This window comes from Gadus chalcogrammus, chromosome 9 (assembly GCF_026213295.1).
Source record: "Gadus chalcogrammus isolate NIFS_2021 chromosome 9, NIFS_Gcha_1.0, whole genome shotgun sequence".
Lineage (NCBI taxonomy): Eukaryota > Metazoa > Chordata > Actinopteri > Gadiformes > Gadidae > Gadus > Gadus chalcogrammus.
In genome coordinates this window covers 16,612,784-16,636,764 of record NC_079420.1, presented here as the reverse complement: position 1 = coordinate 16,636,764, position 23,981 = coordinate 16,612,784, and the positions used below count along the sequence as shown (strand labels likewise).

At 41.9% G+C, this 23,981-nt stretch overlaps 4 protein-coding genes and 1 non-coding gene across 5 annotated transcripts in view; 4 read left to right on the top strand and 1 right to left on the bottom strand.

Annotated features, from left to right (window-relative positions):
- The window catches only part of cetp (cholesteryl ester transfer protein, plasma), a 5,495-nt gene extending 3,566 nt beyond the window's left edge, over positions 1-1,929 (top strand). Inside the window, exons 11-17 of the mRNA XM_056599368.1 lie at positions 27-77; positions 327-479; positions 841-908; positions 1,032-1,071; positions 1,205-1,277; positions 1,368-1,453; positions 1,573-1,929. Coding sequence (XP_056455343.1) covers positions 27-77; positions 327-479; positions 841-908; positions 1,032-1,071; positions 1,205-1,277; positions 1,368-1,453; positions 1,573-1,650 — 549 coding nt within the window. The 3' untranslated portion in view covers positions 1,651-1,929. The remainder of the gene's footprint in view (positions 1-26; positions 78-326; positions 480-840; positions 909-1,031; positions 1,072-1,204; positions 1,278-1,367; positions 1,454-1,572) is intronic.
- A 196-nt stretch (positions 1,930-2,125) lies between these two features.
- Positions 2,126-2,814, bottom strand: anapc13 (anaphase promoting complex subunit 13). The gene is made up of 2 exons (XM_056599369.1): positions 2,554-2,814; positions 2,126-2,410 (listed from the first exon to the last, which is right to left on the bottom strand). Exons 1-2 carry the CDS (start codon positions 2,650-2,652, stop codon positions 2,285-2,287), a joined length of 225 nt encoding a protein of 74 aa, XP_056455344.1. The 5' UTR covers positions 2,653-2,814; the 3' UTR covers positions 2,126-2,284.
- Positions 2,815-4,382: 1,568 nt separating this feature from the next.
- rspry1 (ring finger and SPRY domain containing 1) lies at positions 4,383-19,468 on the top strand. The gene is made up of 15 exons (XM_056598440.1): positions 4,383-4,834; positions 5,395-6,025; positions 6,915-6,967; positions 9,223-9,335; positions 9,476-9,602; positions 10,638-10,696; positions 11,331-11,397; positions 11,748-11,879; positions 12,080-12,195; positions 12,692-12,835; positions 13,148-13,259; positions 13,876-13,978; positions 15,096-15,248; positions 15,974-16,078; positions 16,737-19,468. Exons 2-15 carry the CDS (start codon positions 5,628-5,630, stop codon positions 16,831-16,833), a joined length of 1,779 nt encoding a protein of 592 aa, XP_056454415.1. The 5' UTR covers positions 4,383-4,834; positions 5,395-5,627; the 3' UTR covers positions 16,834-19,468.
- LOC130389856 (5S ribosomal RNA) lies at positions 15,305-15,423 on the top strand. The gene has a single exon (XR_008896642.1). It is a non-coding gene; the product is annotated as a 5S ribosomal RNA (ribosomal RNA).
- Positions 19,469-19,553: 85 nt separating the features above from the next.
- Positions 19,554-22,357, top strand: arl2bp (ADP-ribosylation factor-like 2 binding protein). The gene is made up of 7 exons (XM_056598441.1): positions 19,554-19,660; positions 19,946-20,015; positions 20,157-20,218; positions 20,681-20,787; positions 20,978-21,063; positions 21,387-21,483; positions 21,836-22,357. The coding sequence occupies exons 1-7, from the start codon at positions 19,642-19,644 to the stop codon at positions 21,935-21,937; spliced, it is 543 nt and encodes a 180-aa protein (XP_056454416.1). The 5' UTR covers positions 19,554-19,641; the 3' UTR covers positions 21,938-22,357.
- The last annotated feature ends 1,624 nt before the right edge of the window (positions 22,358-23,981 follow it).

The window sequence follows — 23,981 nt, the reverse complement described above, 5'->3', positions numbered from 1 at the left end:
CTTTATGCATATCTATTTTGTTCCAGGAGCTGTTTAAGAAGGAGCTTGTCAGTCCAGCACCTGCATTTATAGAGCAGGTGATATTCTGTATACTCTCATTTGCATCAACCAGAATGCTGTGTAAAACATTCATTATACATGTATAACAGGAGAATTTGTGTGTGTGTGCGTGTGCGTGTGTATGTGCGTGTGTGTGTGTGTGTGTGTGTGTGTGTGTGTGTGTGTGTGTGTGTGTGTGTGTGTGTGTGTGTGTGTGTGTGTGTGTGTGTGTGTGTGTGTGTGTGTGTGTGTGTGTGTGGGTGTGTGTGTTTGTGTGTGCATTCCAGTGTCTGGGGGAGAGTGTTCCTCCAGTACTCAGTGTGTGGAGCTTCTCCATCCCATTGCTGAAAACCTCTCCCAGTGGTACCAGTGTCCAGACTGAGGTGTCTGGGATGCTCCAATGTGGAAATCCTCTCACACCCACTCTCTACTTCCAAATGGTGAAGACACCTCCAGGGGAATTAGGGATGCGCCAGGCTCATAATATGTATCCCTAACAACTGATGCTCTTTCGCATAGATCCATGTTGGATAGCTCCGAGGGGAGTGTAAATATTACACATGATTTAACCCCATAGGAATGGCCTCAATCTAGAATATTAGAACAAATAATTGAAAAGGATCAGCCTGGGATATCAGCCAATACGCATGTTCTTTTGCTTATCAATATACACACAACGTTAATGCCATTCGCTGTGGGAAAAGTGTTACTGGTGCATCCATTATAGTAATGATTTTGGATTCTGTTTTAGAGGAGACGAAGAATCATTGTGTATGTAAACTTTTTCTCTGTTTGATTAAGGGGGTCGAAGTGGTGGTCACCGCTTCATACTCTGAAAAAAAGCTATTTCTCCATGGTAACGCCTCTGAGTAAGACCACTCCCCAAGGCTTTTATCTACTTAAATACCTGTAAAACCACATTTTGAAGCATTGTTTTTGTTCCTTGTGTTTGCCCTTGTGTAAGTTCTTCGTTGATACCTTGTTTCCTTTAGAATCACTATACTGAAGGCAGAGCTTCAACAGAACCAACAGGTACACAATGTTTCATTGTTTCTTTGTTTTGTTTGGGTGTTTTTAATGCGTCTACCGTGGTTATTCAACACGATACCCTCTTGATTGTTTTGTTACTGTTTCCTTTTTATGAAACCAAACCCTTCCTGTCTAGCTGCTAGATGCAGTGCAGCAAGAGTACTTAAGAGAGGCTGTGGAGAAGATTGGCATCCCAAAGATCTTGTCTGGTAAGATCCTGAGCCTTTTTTTTTAATATATGACCAAACTCTATAGTTTGTTGATGTTGGTACTGTTTGTGTCTGTGCTGTGTGCTCTAGTTCTGGAGCCTGAGCTGACAAGGCTGTTGGACAAGCAGGGGGCCAACTTGTTTGATATTGTGAACCCTGAAGTGCTTCCTCAGAACGTGAGTTGGAAATGATTTATTAACAGCTACTTGAACTTTGAACTTAAAAATAAAAAAATATTCATACCGTTCAAATATTGTCATGAAGAACACCTCTTCTCCCCTTCTTTGTGTGCTAGGGATTTGTGTTGATCCAGATGGACTTTGGCTTCCCACAACATCTCCTGGTTGAATTCCTCCAGAAAACTCTAGAATAACAACTCTGGAGTTCATTTTAATAAACCAAACTAACTAAAGTGAATTTTAGGGATGTTTTTTATAGAACACGTGAGCTACATGTCATTGATTTGCAGTAATGGAAATTCTTTATCATGATTGTTTAAATTATGATTTACTTTAAGGCTATGAATCTAAGTAAATATATTGTTGTACTAAACCAAGTGCAGGGTTTATTGTATCCCACCCAATCAGTCCGTCTTAATAAAAAATACTTATTTTAAGCCCTCCCCTTATTTTTTGCTTTGCTTATGTTCTCAATCCAATGTGACATTGTTTAATACACATTATACATTTTTGCCTGGATTACGAACTAGGAAATTAGTATAGTTTTCTGATCAAGATTGCGTTTAGACTCATGCATTCTGACTTTATTTTTAACAATGTAAAACACTACTGTTCTATGATTCAAATCAGTACAGACAATAGTGCCCATTTAGTTTTTTTGATATGATTGAAAAAGAGGTCGGCTTTGTGGTGTTGACATTTGATTTATTTAATGTGCTTTCAAGGATACAATAAATGACTTATTGACATTTCTGGTAACCCAGTGTAAAGAGCATGTCTGTAGGTGGCATGCTATAGAGACCAGACAAGAAGTGACACATAGTCCGTTTACGTTCCAGTGTTGTGGGTGTTTTCGTGTAGGCTTTGAAGGGCCAGGTCCGTCCATTTCATCTCTTGTTCTTTCACAGACTCTGTTGATCCGCCATTATCCTGTTCAGCCTCGGGCAGTTCACTCTGTTGCGGAACAAGGACCATTTCAGCATTATCCTATCAATTAATACACGAAGGCCTACCAAAAAGTGTTACTTAACATCATAACAAGCACATTGGTTAGTAATATTACGTTTGCATTACAAATCATTTCAATAAATAACTACCAGAGGGATAGTGACATCTTCGTACGGCAATCGGTCTTCTCTCCAAGCATCATCGGTGAGGTCTAGGACCCTTCCATCTCGTTGAAATTCACTGTCCATCCTCCAAAGTTCGCTACTTATCTTATTACAATGTGACTTTATACATTAATTATATCAAGGTTTTTATAATGTGTCGTCTGTCAGAGAAAGGTAGATCAGCTGAAGTTGCCCATCACTTTTTTCAACCAAAAGTCGCGGTTTCCAGTCGCGGTATATGTACGTCATAGGAACCCGCCTTCATGTGCTCTAATGCTTGCCGACCAATAGCAGCCAACGTTGTAGGGACGCTGTTTTTGTAGAACGCTGGTTGCCTAGTAACTGACTCCATAGTAACTAGGGACTGGTTGCTAGTGTCAGAGTTTATGTAAACACCAGCCTGACGTTGCGGTTGGAATCAAGGTAATGAATATGTACGCAGAAAGCTTTACAGCAGTATGTTAAAAAGTTAAGCCAGCAGCGTGCATTTTATTGAGTTATTCAGTCAATCATTGGGAAGAACTATATAGTCTAAAAACATATTTAGTTGCTGACTTGACGAGAGATGTGTTTGGTGCTATAGGCAGTGAACGCCACATATGTTTGAGGCTAAAGTCCCTGTCAAAAACAATATTGTATCAAGTTTAATTCAAGCTTTTTTCTTAATTGAATCGACACTGCCAGGAATGTCATCTGTTGAAGACCACCAGGGAGACAGTAACCAAGCACCAGCATGCTTCAATGCAGGAAATCCCGTTTTTTCGTGCATGATTTCGGAGAATACCACAACGTCTCCGGCGAGGCAAGGCTTCAGTCCCTGGTTCAAAACCACCTCGAGCGAGTACGGGGCGCTGCGGCCGACCTCTGAGAGCTCTCCGTGCACCTACCATCCTCTGACACAGACCTTCTCCAGAGACCTTGGGAAATGCGGCATGTATCGTGACAACTGCTTCAACACCTCTCTGGACAGAAGCCGGGTACATGATTGACCTAAGTTGTAGCTATGCATTCGAGAACTAGTTTGAAAACTATTAACAGATACAGAATGCATTATCTTGTAATTCGTTTTTGCCGTGTTGAAAACTATAGGCCTACCCTTAACCATTGTAAACCTGCACAATGTTGAATACTCTTATTTTGGGCTATACATCTAATATTTTGAGCTGTTTCTGCTTACCAAGATTTATAAGAAAATGTTAATCTACTGTATATCAGCCTATGACGTTTCATCAGCAGATATGCTTGGGTCTATTCCTTTAGCACTGCCGCCTATTGCAGGCATTAGGTAAACAGTCTTGGTGTAATCTCATCAAGTTATGATTCTGACAAAATGTATGGAACAACATAGCTATCAATAAACATGTCTGAATACATCAGGTTTCATTAGTTTCAGATTACTGCCATTTCCTCTTTCTAAACCTCAAATGTGTTTTTAATCTATTCATAACTAACGACATCATCGTGCACTTTTTCATTAGATCTAGTTTTTTTTAATTGCTTGGTGTAAAATGATTTCAAGATATCTCCTTCTAGAGTCAAAGTCTGACTGATGTAATTAAAATAAAACATACAAACAAAGGCTGCAAAAATACATTTGCATCTGATTCTCAGAAATGTACCGACCCATGAATATTGACATTAATGATATGCAAAGTAGGCTAGGCCTTAAATAACTACCATTTTATTTATCAACATAATAACGGTTGAAACTGACAAATAAAATGTTACAGTTACAGTAAATACATAAAAAAAAATACAAACACATTTGCCCTACAAGTACAAATTGCCAACTCATGTGATTGTGATCAGCTCCACCACAAAGCCTCGATGCAACAGTTGTGGTACTGACTCCTTTGTATGGTATTTGTTTGGAGAACAGTAACGTTACACCCCTAGTCGTCAGCCGCCCAGCCTCCGCATCCACATCCTACTGGAGCTAAAGCTAGGGAACTTAGCTTGCGCCGCTAGCCTTATAGTGTGTGTTTGTGTGTATACGAAACGCTTGCTACCGTCAAATGAAATTATTATTGTGTATTCATATCGAAGCGTACATAGTCACAAATATTTGAATTGTACGAAATTACAAAAATGATGACTGAATAGTCCGTTGTTAAATCGTTACGCGTTGAAAATTGCTACCAATCCTAGCTAACTTGTATAGCTTGCTAACATCATAACCAAGAGTCTGCTGAACCCTACATTATACATTGTGGGCTGCTTCAAGCTACACCTCTTGATGGATTTCGTTTGAACACGTATATCTCAAGTAAGTAATGGTTTTAGGCAAATATGTTTTTTGCATTATTTGTGTTAACGTAATAATAAGCCCGGGTGTAAGGTGGGACTGATATTTGATTTCTGCTTACACGCCTCTTTCACTTTACAAGCTTTGTGGGTGGCTAAATAGCTTACCATCTAAATAACCTAGCGTTTTTCTAATCATACTTACTGCAATCATTATACCGTAGCGGTGTTCATGTTATGTTATTAGCCATTGAAGAGATCTGACTGTCCTCGACAAAAAATAAGTATAGTTAGCATCCTACATTAATGATGGAAGTGTCAATAGTTATGTGATTAATGCATTACCTCATTCCATATGATGTTCAGTATTAGGTACAGCTTTCCCAGTACTGTGACAGGATGAAAAAAGCAAGATTTACTTAGGAGGTCTTTAAAAGATCAAATATGTGAACACGATGAGTTGGCTATATTGTTATAGATGTCTACAGTTAAGTGTGGACAACGCAGAACTCGTACTTTGAGCAAAATGAAGGTGGTGTACCTTTTTGATAACATTTTCATGGTTCTCTCTCTTATTCTCAGGTGTGGGAGACGGTGGGGAAAGTTGGACCCTGTGTCGGTAACATCTATAATATCTAGAGCTCTCTCAATTGCATTCCTGCAACTTGTCACAGCCCATTTAACCAACCATAACGAGTATTGAAAGGAGTAAAGAATTTGGCTTCCCCGTCGCTAGGCCACGCTATGATCAGCGCCACTGATCCCACCTGGTCGATTGGGACAAGACTCCCACAAAACCATGCGCTCCAAATGATATGATAGTAGCAGCTTGGATCACTTTCTGTGCCTGCAGGAGCCTTGTGCAGGTTCTGCTCTTCCTTTCCTCCTCCAAACCCCCTCGTTCATTCTGGGAGACCCTCGCCAGGGCCGTCTCCGGCACAGTAACTATGGGTAACAGCTGTGTGTGCCGAGAGGACAGTGACTTGGAGGACCACTACCACGGCTCATCGAGGGCCGTCCGAGGGCAGACCCGCCGGGTGGATCAGGGAACGGGAGCCACCGTAGACACTAACGAGACCAGAAGCAGCCGGCCGAGAGACCCGGTGAGACCACCGCGCCGCGGGCGGGGACCCCATGAGCCAAGACGGAAGAAACAGAATGTAGACGGGCTGGTGCTGGATACACTCTCTGTCATCAGGACTCTTGTGGACAAGTAAGTCCAGAACTAGTATCATAACAACTGTCACAATTTCGAGTTGTTTTGTCTTGCAGCCCATAATCCCTGTAGTATTCTCCTTTAAGATTCTGACATGAGCGACTTTTACTCATGGGCTGTTTAAGTGCATTAGGTTTGATGATTCGGCTCAAAGCAGCTATTTCCTAGAAATGTGATTCTTGATTTTACACGGAAAGTTGATGTTGAACAGATACAGATTAATTTATTGATCCCAGAGGAAATATTTTGTTAACTGTTGCTTATCTCAAGTCAGAGACGTCAAAGTTCTTAGAATATAACACAACTAGCAAAATAAACATAAATACTTAAGATGTTTTTAATATATCATCAGCCAATTGATAAATGTGTGAACGTAATGTTGCTTGTCCACAGTAACATTAAATACTTTATGTTGTCCTAGCTGATGAAAGTGTTGGATGTTTACGGTATATTCTTTGCCCAAGCATCGTCATCGTTATTTGTATTGTAATTTTGAATTGCCTGAACTTGTCTGGACAGTTTAAGTATCAATTAGGCTATGTAATGATTCCAGGAAAGCACCTAAATAGGAATATGCTCTAAGTGGTTATACTTCTCAGATTACATTGGTTCTGATAGCTCACAACAATAATGGTATCTTCTAGTCGATAAAGCCCCTTAAAAGTCTCCCTCACAAAGAACATAATATAAATGAGATATATGACATATATATATATACTTATTTTATTTTTTATCATTATATACATATGATATATATGACAATTATAAATTGCTTATAACATGCCACAAACTATGGATAGCTAAAATACTGCCATGAATGTTACTGTATGTGAGTGCAATACAAAGCCCATATTATCCTTATATTCTCTTGTGTCTTGTTTTGTAGTGAACAAGAGCCCCCCTACTCCATGATCACCTTGCATGAGATGGCAGAAACAGGTGAGAAAGATGTGTGTTGGCATATAATGGTAAACCTGTCAATTAATTTACTACCCGGGAAACTCTTGGAAGTGAGTGTTTTGATTGTGATATGTTAAACAAACCTGTGTTCCAATATGACAGGTAGTAGCGTGTTTGTGTATGTGGGTAAGCATCCCATTGATATTATGCATGTGAGCACAAGCAGTAATGTTGGATACTGGGAGTTGTTATTCAAAAGATATTCACGCTCTGAATAACAGCGATGTGATCACCGTTCAGGCAGCAGTGCTCCGCCCTATAAATTCATAATTTTCTCATTATTTCTACAATGGAATTACTGAATAGATTTTACCTTCACTAAATAATAGCCTAACTAATATGCAATTCAACTGGAGACATCTAGCGTTTCAATTTGTTCCCAATGGATTGAAAGTGATACGGTTCTGTTTAGTAGTGGATCCCGCTAGCTCTACAACAATTAAAAGAAGGTAAAGAACTGCATGTCCTGCATGGCATGAACTAGGCTGTTTATAATACCGTGATTCATTTGCTCTGCAGATAAGATCTGGCTCCCCTCCCCATACAAAACATGTCTTCCCGGTACGAGATAGAGCGACCAACCACGACTATTTATCTAATATGATGCGCGATAATAACGATGACTGTGCCGTGGAGTCATTTTCAACAACAACAAAGATTGCTGTTGACAGTCTGTTGAATCTGCTATCAAAACTGTTCTGGACAAACTGGTCGGTAGAGTAACACTAAAAGAATAACAAATGATTGCACTAGTTGCATTTGTTGAGAAGAAAGTGTTTTTGTCGCTCAATGAAGCGGCACCCACTTTGCTGCTATGATTGGTTGTAGGCCTATCCCGTTGCATCCAGAGGCATTTTTGTCGGCGCCGATTGGGGACGCCACTTTGAAATGATCAGAGAGGTTCCATTCTGGCGATGCCAAGCCTAATACTGATCGTGAACTCGGGATTGATTCTTTTAATGAATATGGCCAGCCGTCTTCTCTGCGGGGAAAAGCCAACAACAAACCTTCCTCCTGCGATTGTCTTGATTCAGAGTGTGCACAGAGAGGAGGTGCTATTCAGGGATGGTGTGCTGGGGAGAGGGAGAGGGAGAGAGAGGTAGCAAATCAATGTGTTGCGCACAGCTCTACAATGAAATAAGAAAATTTATGGGAACCATCATTGATCGTTGTTGGCGTTGTCTCTGGCCGATACAAAAATTAAATAGAAAAGGACCCATCCAAGTTAAGTCTGTATTGTGCAATACATTAAAACACTGCATTCACTTGGTTGCTGGCATGAGCCAGTTATTAAAGTGACACATTGTAGTAAGCTTGATCGCTATTGGTCTATCTTCTCAATAAAGGTCTCTACTGGATAACGGATTTGTTTGGATAACGGATAACGGAAGTGTTTCCCCGGAAGTTAAATAGCATAATATGCTATTTAACTACCGGGAAATTCCGTTATCCTTTTTGTGTAGAAATATTGACGAAACAAGTGCTTCTCCCGACTCCTTTGCAGGAGTGTGTGTGTCTGTGTGTATTGAGATAGATAGATAGATGGATAGATATATAGCGGAGATCTCGACCTTCGTTCTCCGGGTTACATCAATGTAATTCAGAACGTGAATATCTGTTGAATATCCAAGATCTTTCCAGCTTAACAAAAAAACGACAACCTTGTCAACCCCCCCTCGTCAGCTACATCCACAAGTTGAATCTAATTCTGTCAAACAAGTAATTTCTATGGTAATGTTATAAAATTACAACAATGTTCAACATGCTCATGTTTTTTTTGTATGATTGTTTTGACCATGCATAACCTTGCTTGTCTAACCCAGAAATCATAATATATAGCCGTGGGTACTATTCATCTAATGGTGGGCGAGCACGTTAACCTCACTTGACGTGAGGTGAATAAGTTAACTTGACTGTGAACATGATTTTTGCGTAATTTACTTCATTTCGATTTTCAACGGCCATTGGTAGTGAAAACAACAACTCCTATGTTCCCACGTTGCTTCACTGCATCATCAAACCACATCCTTTGTTATTGTTTGATTAAGAGAACCCTAGCGGCAAAAATGACTAAAGACTAGAATAGATATACTATTATACAATTGTTATGTGTTGGTGGTTATTCTCTGGGAGAATATATTTTTCTAGTTGAATGTGTGCGCCTCTGTATGAATTATGGTTTAGGCGTCTCCCGGCTCATTTCTGACCCATCCGATGTAATAATGTCTCTCCAGACGACGGCTGGCTGGAGGTTGTGCAGTCTCTAATCCGAGTGATTCCATTGGACGATCCCCTGGGTCCTGCTGTGATCACCCTCCTGCTCGACGAGTGCCCCTTACCCACCAAGGTGTGCACCTTTTGTAGAGATAGTAATGAAGGATTAAAGAGTGATACAAAGAGGTGTCCGGTTGATTCATGGGGCAGACAAACTTGTGTGTTTCTGTGCCGTAGACGACCTCAGATTCTTAATGTGGTCTCTGTTTGTAGGATGCTCTCCAGAAGCTCTCAGACATGTTGAGTCTGAGTTCAACTGTGGCGCGTCAGGACGCTCTTAGCCCAGCGAAACACAGGAACACCACCGCTGTCCTGGGCTGCCTGGCAGAGAAACTGGCTGGTACGACATGCACACATACGCGCACACGCACCTTTCCCCAGGCGCTCACAGGCACATGACCAGACGCACAAACACACCACATGAGCACATGACCACACACGCATACTAACACATGACTGGACACACTGACATTCCCTGGACCTCACAGCTCCTCCAAATGGTTTGTGGTGTTTACAGCTCACCAACGTGGACACGCAGGCACATGCAAAGCATGCCAAGCTCCAGATCGGGGGAATTAGCTGACTTTGTGGGATTTGGCTTGGCTTCTCTAGATAATGACAGAGCCTGGAGTACTTTCAGATGCAATGGTCAAGTTCGCTACAAGATAATATTACAGTCGTCGTACTGAAATAGATTCTCAATAGATTCTCAAGCAGCCCTCTGCTAGCCACAGTGTAGCTCAACGGCTCGAAGGCTGCAGTACTCTTGTCATCCACTTGTTTGCTATATATAAGAAGGGGAGCGCACTGGGTTAGGGTTAGCTTCCATTGAATTGCAGAGTTACAGTTGCCTAGCTCCTGTTCCTGTAAGGTGAACACACTTGAGTACGTTCCAAAGATTTCTAATGTGTTCCGAATAGTCTCTTATTAAAGGGGAGATATCATGCCTAATGCAACACGTTTTTGAAAGACGCTGAAATTGGTTTTGCATAAATTACATACATTGTGAGAATAATAAGTGGAATTTCTTACATACAGGCATGTACCCATATTCTAGTAGTACCCCCAAATATAATTATTAACCCTAAAAAAACATGATATGGGATCTTTAAAAACGAGTTCACTATTTTCGGCGCTGAGATTATTAGGCCACCTGTGATGTGCCGCTGACAAGTAACCCGACTTGTAGACAACCCAGCCAGAAGAAGCTGATCATATAATTGCGCCGGCAGTGCATCACAAGTGGCATTATAAGCACATCACCAAAAATAATGAAGAATTCTCTGTTTAGAATAGTAATGCGTTTTGAAATGGTGGCTTGATGTTTGATGGACCCACCCTTTCTTTAAGAATGTCATGTTATTCCTTCTCTTAGGACCCGCTAGTATCGGACTATTGAGCCCTGGAACTCTTGAATATCTTCTGGAGAGCCTGGTGAGCATCTTTACCACTCAATCACTTTTACTGACTGCATTAGTGTATTAGTATTAGCCTAGTGTAGTGTTGTAGTGTTGAAAAGGAAACGATGATTCAAACAACCTCTACAAGTGAAGAAATCGTTACTTTTTTTCATCTGCCCCTCAAATAAGTCCTTCAAAAACAGAACACGGTAACAAGAAGCTGCATTTCCAGGTTAACCAGATATGTTAAGTCAGAATTCAGGGAATGCCTGAATTTTTTGGTTTCAAGTACTACAATTCAGTGTTCAGTTACCATAGTGACTCAGGCTGTGAGCCTCACCCAGAGAAAACCTTTTGTTAGTTTGTTCATTGATTTAGGTAATTGCAACAAGCAATTATATGGTTATGTAAAACTGTTGTATTCCATGAATTTTTTTTGTGTGATTTTTCTAAATTGAAGGAAAGGCAATTAATCTATACACACTTAATACATTTTATTATTAGTTTCACTATTAATGAGTGATTAAAGCTTTGTAGGCACTCTCAACTTCTACATTCCGCATGACATGGTACTCTCAACTTCTATATTCGGTATGACAACTTCCATAGTATAGCGAAAGCACTAGCCTTTTTGTCCCTTCACTCTTGCCTTCTGTTTGGTTTTCCAGAGCTCTGAGGCCCACCCTACAGTCATGCTGTTTGCTCTCATTGCTTTGGAGAAGTTCTCCCAGACCAGTAAGTTAAAACACTTGACACAGTGGACTGCCGTATTTGAGGTTGTTAGGTCTTTTCTTTTTGTGCTGGTTTCATATACAATTTCAAGTCAGCACCTGACTTGAGAGAGCACCACTCTTTTCCGACACCATTGCCACTTCACTATCCTGCCCCTTTGTTGATTAGCACATGCTATGTGTGTGAAAGTACAGGGTTAGTGTAATGGTGGGTGATTCTGTCTTTGATGTTTGAGGGCCTTGGGTGACGTTTTGTTACAAATACAAAGTCTATTATGTTCTCGGGAACATACATCGATTACAATTCGTACACAGAGTATCACAGATCTCCATGTGTTCTCCTCCTGTGTCCAGGTGAAAACAAGCTGACCGTGTGTGATTCGTGTATCAGTGAACGTCTCGCTGTTCTGGAGTTGTGGGCGGAGCAGTCTGATTACCTGAAGAGACAGGTTGGATTCTGCTCCCAGTGGAGTCTGGACAACCTCTGTGAGTAACGCTTCTTGATAGAATGTAGGCCCTTGTTTAGAGTGTTTTGATTAAAATGTGTAATTTGTACTGTACAAATCAAAGTATTAAATGTAACGAAAAAAAATAGATGTTTAACGACTTTAATTTGTTTTCAACGAGTTGGCCTTAATGCCCCATCCATTTTGACTAGAAATTGACTTGTGCCTCTCTCCAACCAGTCCTGAAGGACAGTCGACAGTTCACCTACGAGAAGGTCAACCTTACGCACATCAACGCTATGCTGAACAGCAACGACGTCAGCGAGTACCTGAAGATCTCCCCTACCGGCCTGGAGGTGGGCTTTTGTGCTCCGCAGTCTGCTCTGTTGCTCATTTATGGAGCTCTTTATTCAATCAAACATTCATTGTTTGCTTGTGCATACTGAGGGTGATGAAATTTAATGAATTATATTGTAAAAAATGTTTTGCTACCTGACTAGAAGGGTAAATGTGTAGCAGTCTGGCATAGCAACCAGATATGTGGGTGGACTTCTATTACCCATAATACAGTGAGTGCCCTTGATTAAATAGTTAAAAGACAAGGCCATGGTGGCCGTTCTGTCAAAATGGGAACCAGAACAGCAGTAAAAGTCTTCTTAGAGGACACTATCCAAGCTAAAACTATTAAAAAGAAAACAGCCTAATAAGATTGAGGGTACCAATAATGGGGTCATAATTAGATTTATTCTCCCTGCTTTTTCCGGTTTCTAAAATCCGTCTAAATGGATTTTGTTCTCTCTTGATCCTCCTCCTCCGATCGCCCCCTCCCTCCTCCCCCCCGCTGCCGTGCAGGCGCGGTGCGACGCGGCGTCCTTCGAGAGCGTGCGCTGTACGTTCTGCGTGGACTCTGGCGTGTGGTACTACGAGGTGACGGTCATCACCTCCGGGGTGATGCAGATCGGCTGGGCCACCAAGGACAGCAAGTTCCTCAACCACGTACGCTCAAGACATTCATCCATTTGTTTTACGTCTCGGCTGTCCGATAGGATGGCTCATCATTGGTCTCTGTGACATTTGTAAAGTCTTTATAAAAATGAGGTACACTTAGCAGATCATTCCTACGTCTTGTTTCATTAGAAGCTAGTATTATAGACCTATTTTTGCATGGCATTTGTGTGATTTATAACAATCCATCATTGCCACCCTTTTTGAAGCACCTTCAATTACATATTATTTATCGATGTGAGTCGGTTTCGTGTTGTTTTTCTTGTATAAGAAAAGTTTTCTATGGTGTCTTTTGTCCTACAGGAGGGTTACGGGATAGGAGACGATGAGTACTCGTGTGCATACGATGGCTGCAGGCAGCTGATCTGGTACAACGCCCGCAGTAAAGCCCACTCTCACCCCTGCTGGAAGGAAGGTATAACGTCATTAAATTACCATACCTGTCAAATCTAATTCTGGGTTCTACTTTCACTCCAATTACCTCTTAAAGGAGAACCAAACCCTAACACCACTCATAGATTTGTTTGCATCAGATGACTACCCCTATAGGTTAACTTTTAAATTTCCTTAATTTGTTGGATGATATCTGCTGATATCTGTGACCTGCTGATTTAGCGCTGATGTGATACACCTGCCCTCCGCCTACTAAAGCTGAAGAAGCCCTAGCCCAGAATGAGAAAAGCCTGAAAGCATTTTTACACAGGGGGCAGAGTGTTTTACTTTCCTTTTAACAATTGAAGATCCTGCCACGACTTAATTTTAACTGAAAGCCAACCGTCTTCTCGTCGGGATATTATAAACCAAGATCCTAGTTATCCCAGTTATCTGAAGTGTCTTTCACGCAGCCACCATTCGTGGGTTTGGGACCCAATCAGCTTAAATTTCCTCCACTAAAACAATTACCTGCAGTTCACTAACAGCCCATGGCGTTGCCCTCTGGGTGGGACAGTAACGGTGTATTTCGAGCCCAAGTCCAATCCCGTGCTTGTTTTTGATCCTTTGGGTTTCTCTTCCTCTTTTCTTGGTTTCAGGTGATGCTGTTGGGTTCCTGTTGGACCTCAGCAAGAAGCAGATGATCTTTTCCTTGAATGGTCACCAACTGCCCCCAGAAAAACAAGTCTTCTCCTCAGCCACGTATGCAGACACATGCACGCACGCACGCACGTACACACACACTGCAGCGGTGTTCATTGAACGTGCTCCTGTATTTGTTAACAGTGAACTGAAGGTACCCGTTTGAAGCTACTGAACATGTACGTGAGCGTCGTTCCCTCTGCCGATATATTAAACGACGCTCCCCGACGTATACCGGCACCCGAGTATTTACTGTAACCGGCATGCGGCCTCTGAAAACAATAACAACAACGTAGCTGCTGCTAAAGCCAAAAGTGCAGATGAACATTTGAAAGAGTTTTATGATCAAACAAATAGAGATTTGAATGTGCCCTCCGGGTCTGAGGAAACAATTCTGAACGTCAGCCACATTAGCAACGAATTTTGAAAGACGCTGAGCATTGTAGAATCTGACCAGTCTAGGGGGATACATAGCCCATTTTGATGTTCTATGCCACTGACTTTTCTTTTGCTGTTTTTTTTGTTGTTTATTCTACATTTCCAATTTCATTAATATAGGGTCCAAAATTAGCCTGGTCCTACCAGACTCTTGTACTTCATTTGCATTTGAGTCTGGCCACTCTCCATTTACAAACGTTAACTCACTTAAAGGCTGGTGTCTGTTGGAGTTTAAAACTATTGGATCTGCCCAGTTCCACTCTGGATCTGCCATAACCAATCGCTACGGTTTGACTACAACTCAATCTAGCGCACAACCTCAACGGCATTGTTCTCAGCCACTCCCTCTGTTCGCTGAATGGACAGCCGAAAAAAAATTGTCTGCAGAAAACCCGCGAATATACCGCAAATCCATGTGAACATGGATTTGCGGGAAAGGATAATTGAGCGGAGGTACGTAGGCGGGCCGTGCCAGGCTAGTCCAAAATAACTATTCAAAACATTGTAAGCTGTTGCTGCTGAAGATTTTTATTTTTTCTCTAAAATAACTGATAAGAGTACAGTTTAAGTACCGGATCAACAAAGAGTATCGTTAGGAGGAGTAGTATCGTTCAAATCTTAACGATACCCATCCCTAAGTATGGGCCTGTCAAACAGATGCATACTTTCCAGAGTAAAAAACTGGAGAAAACCAGTTGTATACAGTGATCTTGATCTCCTTCCCCTTCTTCTTCCCCAGGTCGGGCTTCTTTGCGGCGGCCAGCTTCATGTCCTACCAGCAGTGTGAGTTCAACTTTGGGGCCAAGCCGTTCCGCCACGCGCCCCCCGTCCGGTTCAGCACCTTTAACGACTTTGCCTCCCTTTTGCCCACCGAGAAGATCATCCTGCCCCGGTAGGACCTGCGCCGCACCCCCCCCCCCCCCTCCCCTCCAACACAGACACGGCTCTTATGACAGCCATACCACCCTGAACACGCCCGATCTCGTCTGATCTCGGAAGCTAAGCAGGGTCGGGCCTGGTTAGTACTTGGATGGGAGACCGCCTGGGAATACCAGGTGCTGTAAGTGGTGTCGGGTGGTGGCCAACAGGTGGCACTCTTCCCTCTGGCCCCTTCACTCATCAATCCCGATGCCCCAGTGCAGTGATGGGGACACTGTGCTGTGGAAGGTGCCGTCCTTCGGAGGAGACGTAAAACCGAGGTCCTGACTCACTGTGGTCATAAAAGATCCCAGGACACTTATCGCAAAGAGTAGGGGTTTCCCCGGTGTCCTGGCCCAACCAGGCTCATTCAATCTGGCCCCCTAATAATCCTCCTGTACAATTGGCTGACTCATCAATTCCCTCACTCTCCACCTCAAGCTGGTGTGTGGTGAGCGTTCTGGCGCAGATTGGCTGCCGTGCATCACCCAAGTGGGTGCTACACACTGGTGGTGGTGAGTTAGGTCCCCCCCTTCTGTAAGCGTCTTTGGGTCATTGAAAAGCGCTATATAAATATAATGAATTATTATTAATTATTATTATGCAGGAGGAAGAGCCGTTTTCCAAGTGAACGATGGGTGTGTGATGTGTGTTTGGTTTGCCGTGTCACTGAGCTGGGATTGTGCTTGCCTCCGCCAGACACCGTCGCCTGGCCCTGCTAAAGCAGGTGAGCATCCGGGACAACTGCTGTACGCTGTGCTGTGACATCATGGCCGACACAGAGCTGCGCCCCTGTGGACACGGGTACGTCTCGTGCGTGTGCATGTGCGCGTGCGTGTGTGTGTGTGTGTGTGTGTGTGTGTGTGTGTGCGTGGTCTCTGTCTCAAACTAACATGCTGTTATAAGACTAGATAAAATGTTTGTTTATGTTTATGCTTATGTTATTTCAGCATAAGTACAGGACAGTAACAAGAATTTAACAGAGATGCATACCTAAATAAGAATATCAAGTAATTGACAAAAAGTATAAATTCTGCGTACATTCTGCTATAAATCGGATCAATTCATAATAATACTATCCCAGGGGTCACCACCAACCTTTTTGAACCTGAGGGCTACTTCATGGGCACTGAGTCAGACGAAGGGCACCCAGTTTGATACACTCTTCTGAAATAACAAATTTGCTCAGTTTGCGTTTAGTTGTATATTATTATTAACGATTAATGATACTCATCTATGTGTAGACACTGATCATGTTGATGATTTCTCACAATAATTATCATCAATGACTTAAAAAAGGTGGGAAAGAGTTGTTGGATGAATTGTGCTATGTTTAGACCAGGCCTGTGGGTGCCTCATGCGGTCCTTGGGGGCGACCTGGTGCCCGCGGGCGCTGTGTTGGAGACCCCTGTACTATCCTATCTGCTTGGTGTTAATGGTGTCTCTCTGTCTCCCTCCCCAGTGGTATATGCATGGAGTGTGCCTTACAGTTAGAGACCTGTCCGCTGTGCCGCCAGGACATCCAGACCCGCGTCAGACTGATTGCACACGTGTCCTGACACAGCCCCTGACGCCTCACACCAGGACACGCTCAGCCCCCCCCTGGGCCCCGCACCTCCACGCCCCGGGGCCCCGGCACGGGTCCCCGGGCACGGCCACGCTTGAATGGGAAGGGACTGGCACAGGTGAGGGACATCGGGTTGGGGGAGGACAGGAGAACCCGAGCAAGGGTCGTTGGGAAGGGTGGATACCTTGGAGCCTTTTCTGGAACTGCCCCAGCTCACTGCTGGCGAGAGGAAGATGTCCGCAATTCACCTGCTTGATTGTTCTGGAACCAGAAGGAAGAATGGGAGGAGCTTATTCAATCACATTACAAATGGCAAGATTTTTTTTTATACACTTGGAAGCCCCTTCGTTAAATGAATGAACAGCTCATAGACTACTTCTATTTACGCTGTTTTTACATCAGATTTAAAAGGGGTGTGTGTGTGTGTGTGTGTGTGTGTGTGTGTGTGTGTGTGTGTGTGTGTGTGTGTGTGTGTGTGTGTGTGTGTGTGTGTGTGTGTGTGTGTGTGTGTGTGTGTGTGTGTGTGTTCCATGTCATTCCTGAGAAAAGTTCTTAAAAGTTAAGAACGTTTCCTTCAGAAAGCCTTGCGTAATCGGTAGGTTAGATGATCGCACTGTTTGTGTTGAGCCTGTGAGTGATGAAATGATACCCAAGGTGCAATACTATATTATTTCATCATCATTATATAATCATAGCACAGTCACAGACTTGATTACTACACTATTGCAAAGAAAATGGGCTTTCACTGAAATCAAATCCATTGAAAAGGCCTCCTTACAAAACATCTGTCATCTACATGGTATCTCCTGGAACTACAATTGGTATGAAAACACCATCCAACCAACACAGCTCTGGCATTTCTCTGTGTCCTTTCAGCTTGTCATGGTCAGACACATATTACCTGCAGGCAGCCTGGTGAGATTAGGCAACATGTTTTAATTCATTGATAATGATTAACTGAAAAGGCCTCCTAACAACAAAACCTTTGTTATCTATATGATATCTCCTGGAACTATAACTTTGTCAATGTGCGGTCTGCCATTATGTCGAATTTGCATTGACTACAGTTTAATGGGGTCACTAATTTATTAAGAAAGTAATTTGTACAAACCCCATGTGATGTTGCTGTCCCATGTGCTTTAAATAATTGTGCAATTTGATGTTGACACCTGGCTAGTTTACAGTAGGCTACAGGTAGTGGGCTATAGGCAGCCAGCGAGCTTTCAGTTGATGAGAGCAAAGAGCCGTCGGGATTCTGTGTTGTATCTGCCAATAAGTAAGCTGTTTAAGTATAGTGAATTTCCAATGATTTTTTCGACTATTTTTCCTTCTACATACCCATACACAATATCATCAGTCAATGCATCACACAAATGAAGGTACTAAAAATAAAAATAAAATATCCCCATGGTAAAAACAATGGACACTTTCACAGAGATGTCATCATAGGTGAGGCAAAGCTCATATTACTAATTTTGGGTTGTCTCCTTTTGTGTAGCAGGATTATCTTCACTTTTACACACAAATACCGTGCCCAGGTACCTAAACTGAGCAGAATCATGATTGGTGTTTTGAGAGACAACGTTTGTCCTACGATAATACCTCTGTGAAAGGGGCTTTAACAGGCCCCACTGTAGACTCGAAAGGCCTCAGTCTACATTGAGTCGTAGTGAATATAGTATAATACCATTTGATGCTACATTACTAAAAACAACCTGCATTTACAAGCTTATGAATTGGATGATGCTGAATTCCGAAAAAAATATGTTAATACTCTTGAGAATATTTGCTGTCTCGCCATTTTCTCTCGTTCTTCGTCCTTTCTCTTCATTTTTCTCATATTCTACCCGGCCTCCTCCCTCATTCTCTCCCGGCGTTGTTTACTTGAAAGACCTCTGGTTTGACTGAATATCGATTGTTGATATATCTTTTTTTGATTTCCAATATGTTATATTAACACAATTATGATTGAAGAAAAATATATAACTTTATAAAAGTGAAAAGCTTTATTGAATTGAGAGCTGGGAAAAGTTCTTAATGCTTATTTTTTCTTTAATCAAATCATTTAGCTCAAACAATTGTTAATGGTTCCCAATCTTACAATATTGCATGTAATTGGTTTCTAAAGCCATTCAAACAACTAGCGGGATTTCTATATATATGCATTTCTGAGAATGAAAAACACATGGTTATTGTTTGCTCTTTGAGCACTTTGTACATCCCAGAGCACCTTGAACATGGAAGAAAAAAAATACAATTCATCTCCGGGGCAGAAAATATTAATTCAAGACTGTAAGAAATTGTGAGTTTTACTTAAACATCTATATTGAATATTTTGGCCCTGGGTTTCCAAAGATGTGATTTATTAAAGAATTGTTGTTCCCTGGATTGTGATATTTGTAATAATTGTAAGTTCTATTTGCTGGATTGCCCTTATTTTAAGTGGAAAAAATGGCATTTCATGACATAAACCCATGAAATTTGTAATGCAATGTTATGAACTGTAATATGCTGTATTATAAATGGAAAAAGAAAAGAAGTTGGCTATTTAATCATTATCATTTTTTTTTTTACAAATGTATTTATTATTGATAATAAAATGCATCACATGACGATATACAATCAAACACATCTAAAAAATATGATTTGTTAATCTGCTGTCTACACGCTGTGGAACGTTTTGGGAGAAGATTGTCGCCCGGAGGAAAAAGTACGGACGCACATGCTTTACCCGTTTCCTTGGCAACAGTATTGTGCGTAAATAGTCTACGGCGTCTTTTCAAATTGCGGAGAAGATAAAATGGATGTCAAAGAACTTGGTAAGTGAATGATGTTACTTAATTTCCCTATATTTTGAAAGTACCTACATACTGGCTAAGGTGAAGGGCATCTTTAATGCCTTTCATCATTGCTAACGTTAGCAGGTATGCTAGTGAACACGATGAAGAATGTTTACGTTTGGGGAATTAAAGCTTCTGTTGTGTTGAAAGAAGAGAGGTCGTCCCGCTATTCGTTAAAGTGACCCCTACTAGTGTCTTACGTGAACCCTCTTCTCCACGGCTGTGACTAGGCTCTGATGTTCACTTAATTGCTCTTAATTTCAGATCTGTTGGATTTTGAGGATAACATGGTTGAGATGGTGGAAGAAGACGAGGAAAACTTTGCCCTTTCTAGGTAGGCCTACGTTTCATGACGTTCGTTATATGTAGGCTATTCGGCCTTGTTCTGTCTGTATGCTGTGGTAAATGTACAGTCAATGTATTGTCAATGAATGTACCATTTGGAAATGCGAGTGCGTCTGTCCTTCTCTTCCAGTTCGTCCGCAGCAGACGCAGCCTTCGATGCCGTCATAGGGAGGATAGAGGACATCATCATGGGTCAGATTTCTCACTCCGAATTGTAAATAAATGCCAAGAGCCGGTGTTACATGAATCTCTTTCACCCTGTTGGTCACAGCTGTTATTAGCAAACATCAGATGGATAGTAGTCAGAATGCCTCATAGAGGTGGTCAGCGATGTTCATGAACACATTCCTTGTGTTGGGTTAATGCAACTGCATTCCTCGCAACATCCCTCAATACATTCATCACTGCGTACACACTCCCCTCAGAAACAAATACTCTTTTACTTGTTTGCCTCATATTGGTGTCAATATGAATAGCAGTGGGCTGTGCTTTAATAATGTAAAACAACAGCTGCCACTGCAAGTTAAAGGGCATGGGTGTCTTCCATAGTGGCCAGCTGGTATTGTTGGCAACACTCTAGTTTACTCCAGCCAATGTAAGTGGACCCCAGGTATCAGATCTGAACAGGGTCTCCTTGTCTCTGGTGGTTCGCAGAGGGGGAGTTCCAGCAGCTGCAGCGGAGCTTCATGGAAAAACACTACATGGAGTTTGAGGACTCAGACGAGAACAAGCTCAGCTACACGCCCATCTTCAACGATTACGTATGTACGCCACTGTCGCAACGGCACCGCAGGTCCACACATGCTCTTACTCAGGACCCACGCCCGTGTTTGAGGAACACAGGTCATCTAGGTCTGTAATCAGCTTGGCTGACTGTTTGTTCACCACAATATAAGTGGTTCCGGTCAGGGGTTGTTTTCCCCCGCTGACGAGGGTGGATTTTGTTTCCAGGTGGACCTGCTGGAGAAGCACCTGGAGCAGCAGCTGATGGAGAGGATCCCTAGCTTCAACATGACTGCCTTCACACACCTTCTGATGTAAGGCTCCCATTAAAACCTCTTTCTGGAATAGACTAGGGTTTTTATGGTGCGGCTTGAAATATTGTGTGACTGAAAGTCAAATCTTTATGTACTCGTTTTGTTGATCCTGAATGATTAATATAAATGTACATTTAATTTCATTTATATTGTAAGGCACTTTATATAGTGAATGTGGGTATATGACACCTCACCCACTTCCAGGACGTATAGGGTGTATTTTCGATAACAAAGCACTAAGTGGCACACTGGCCGATAATGGGTATTTCTATTGATTGTTGTTCTCATTGGTGACTTTGTCCCACCATCTCACACCTCTCCAGGCAACATAAAGAAGAGGTGCCTGTGGATATCTTCGACATGCTGCTCAGCTTCACTGACTTCTTGACCTTCAAGGAGATGTTTCTAGATTACAGAGCAGTAAGTGGTCACCTAGATCCAATATAATAGGTGACTATTGATCAATGCTTGATCAAACAAATATAAATTTTCAATATAGCCTAGCATCAACCTTCATCTTAATACCTTAATATATATTTTTAAGGTAAAATTATTATAAGCATACAACACAAGCTACTTTAAAAATAATAATTAGGGAACATGTTAGTAATTGTCTTTACTATTTTTACTTTTGCTTCTCCCTAACGTACGTGTGTGTGTGTGTGTGTGTGTGTGTGTGTGTGTGTGTGTGTGTGTGTGTGTGTGTGTGTGTGTGTGTGTGTGTGTGTGTGTGTGTGTGTGTGTGTGTGTGTGTGTGTGTGTGTGTGTTAAGGAGAAGGAGGGGAAAGGGCTGGACCTGAGCCAGGGCCTGGTGGTCACCCCTTTGAGTTGCACAGGATGCAGCAGACATATTGGATCAACCGGAACTTCGTGACACACATGGCAAAGCTGGTCCCAGTGAACCCGTTTAGTTGCACTACGTGAAAATTGTTTGGCTTTGTTTTTTGGCTATTCCATCCTGATAACTGGTTACAAGCATTGCTTGAAAACAAAAGTGTTTTATAGAATCCACAGAATGCTCTGCGGTGCTCATGGGAAATGCTTGCTGGAATGCGAGTTATCATGAGGAGTCAAATGTGGTGGATGTAATGTTTGATGTGATATTCACATGCATTTGTGGATTGATCAGCAAGTGTTGGAAATGTACTTATTTTGTTTAAGATGAAAACGTGGCTTACACATCAACATAGGCATTATAATAGTAAGATGTGTGTTGTTCATTTGTAATATAGATCTTTGTTATTTGTACACGTTATTTTCAATAAAGATGTCTTTCAAAAAATCATGTACAAATCTTTCCTTATTAGTAGGCTATTCCATAGTGATAACTGTTTCTTAACCATAGACTGTAACAAAAACAAACCCTCTTCTAAAACCCTCTCCAAACCATGAATGTGGTTGACAATTCTCCAGGGTTGCTTCATGAAATCTGCAGTGGGGATTGTGATGTAACTTAATTCTGGGGTCATGGCTGTTTTTTTTCTTTATGATAGAAGAAGAAGAAGGTTGCATTTGGTTATAGCTGTCCCAACATATTATCAACAATGCTATGCTATTTACTGCTCCACCCTTCTTTCCCTTTACACACAAGGGCGTAGGCCCACCCAGATGCAGCCAATGTCTTCTCTCCCGTAGTGCGTGCCTTCATTCCTGGTCAGTTCGTCTGCTGAGATGGATGTCAGGCCCGACAGACAGGGGGACTGGCAGTTGTTTACAGACAGATGTCGGGCAACTCTGATTTCAGGATGCAATCGGAGAGCTGTCAAAACTCAAGTTGTAAGACAGCCATTTAACCGTGGACCCCCCCCCCCCCCCTCCATTATGCCAGCTGTATGACTGGGGTCTGTTAGGTCAAAATGTTGAATAATAACTAACGTGGGTGGACTGTATATCATCTAAATAAAAATACTTGATACTACACAACTGTCAAATATCAGGTTTGGAGGTCACTGCATGGTTTATACCCTTTGGAGAATCTTTTGACACAGGAGTTTTTTTTCATTGCTTCTTTTGAATCTTTCTTTCATGGTTGTGAAAATATGACATTTTGTGCCATGTGTGTGTATCTGTCAGAGTAATTGTCTTTTCAATTTGCCTTTGACACTCTGACATTTGAGAAGGGATAGATGAAAGCATGAAGAAAGAACAACATATGTCTGGAAGTTTGACAATAATATCTCAGCGCTCTGAGCCTGTGTTCTCCCACTCCCACATCACCTCAACTCATTCCACAAAGTCAACACAGCTTGTGACAAGGAACAATCTTACACTGTACCAGCTGACACCACGTGTTTGTGTGTGTGTGTGTCTGTGTCTGTGCGCTTGTGTGTGTGTCAGTTAGATCATAGGCACTGGTGTGCTTAAAAGTGGCAGCATGTAATATGAGCATGTGACTGATGGTGGTTCTGAATAGGGTGGAGTGAGACATTCAAATGACAGAGACTCACAGATCTCAGTCGTGTTTGAGAACTACATCAATGTTCCACTTATTGACAATCAGGATGTTTCTTTTTTTTGTATTTCAATTGGCACTCTCAAGCTTTCCGTTTCTTTCTCTGTGGCGATTAGCGGTCATTTCCATGACATTCATAATATTGCAAATGCAACGGTTTTCTACAGTGGTTGAAAGGCTCAATGAGTATTGTGATATGTAATTTGGCGATAGATAGACATAACAGACATCAATTTACATAGTATTTACATAGCATATAGTAGGGCATCTGTCTCATAGCTTGCCAGAAGTTCCAGGCCCTTGGGAATGCTGCATTCAAAAGATATCATACATTTTGCACAGATAGACAGAAATGCGTTTCCCAGCTCAATGGTCAGCTGTTATTGATGCAAGGGAAAAAAGATTCTCCACCCAGTGATTCATACGAGATGTTGCATTGGAAAGTGAATTATCTACAGGCAAAATC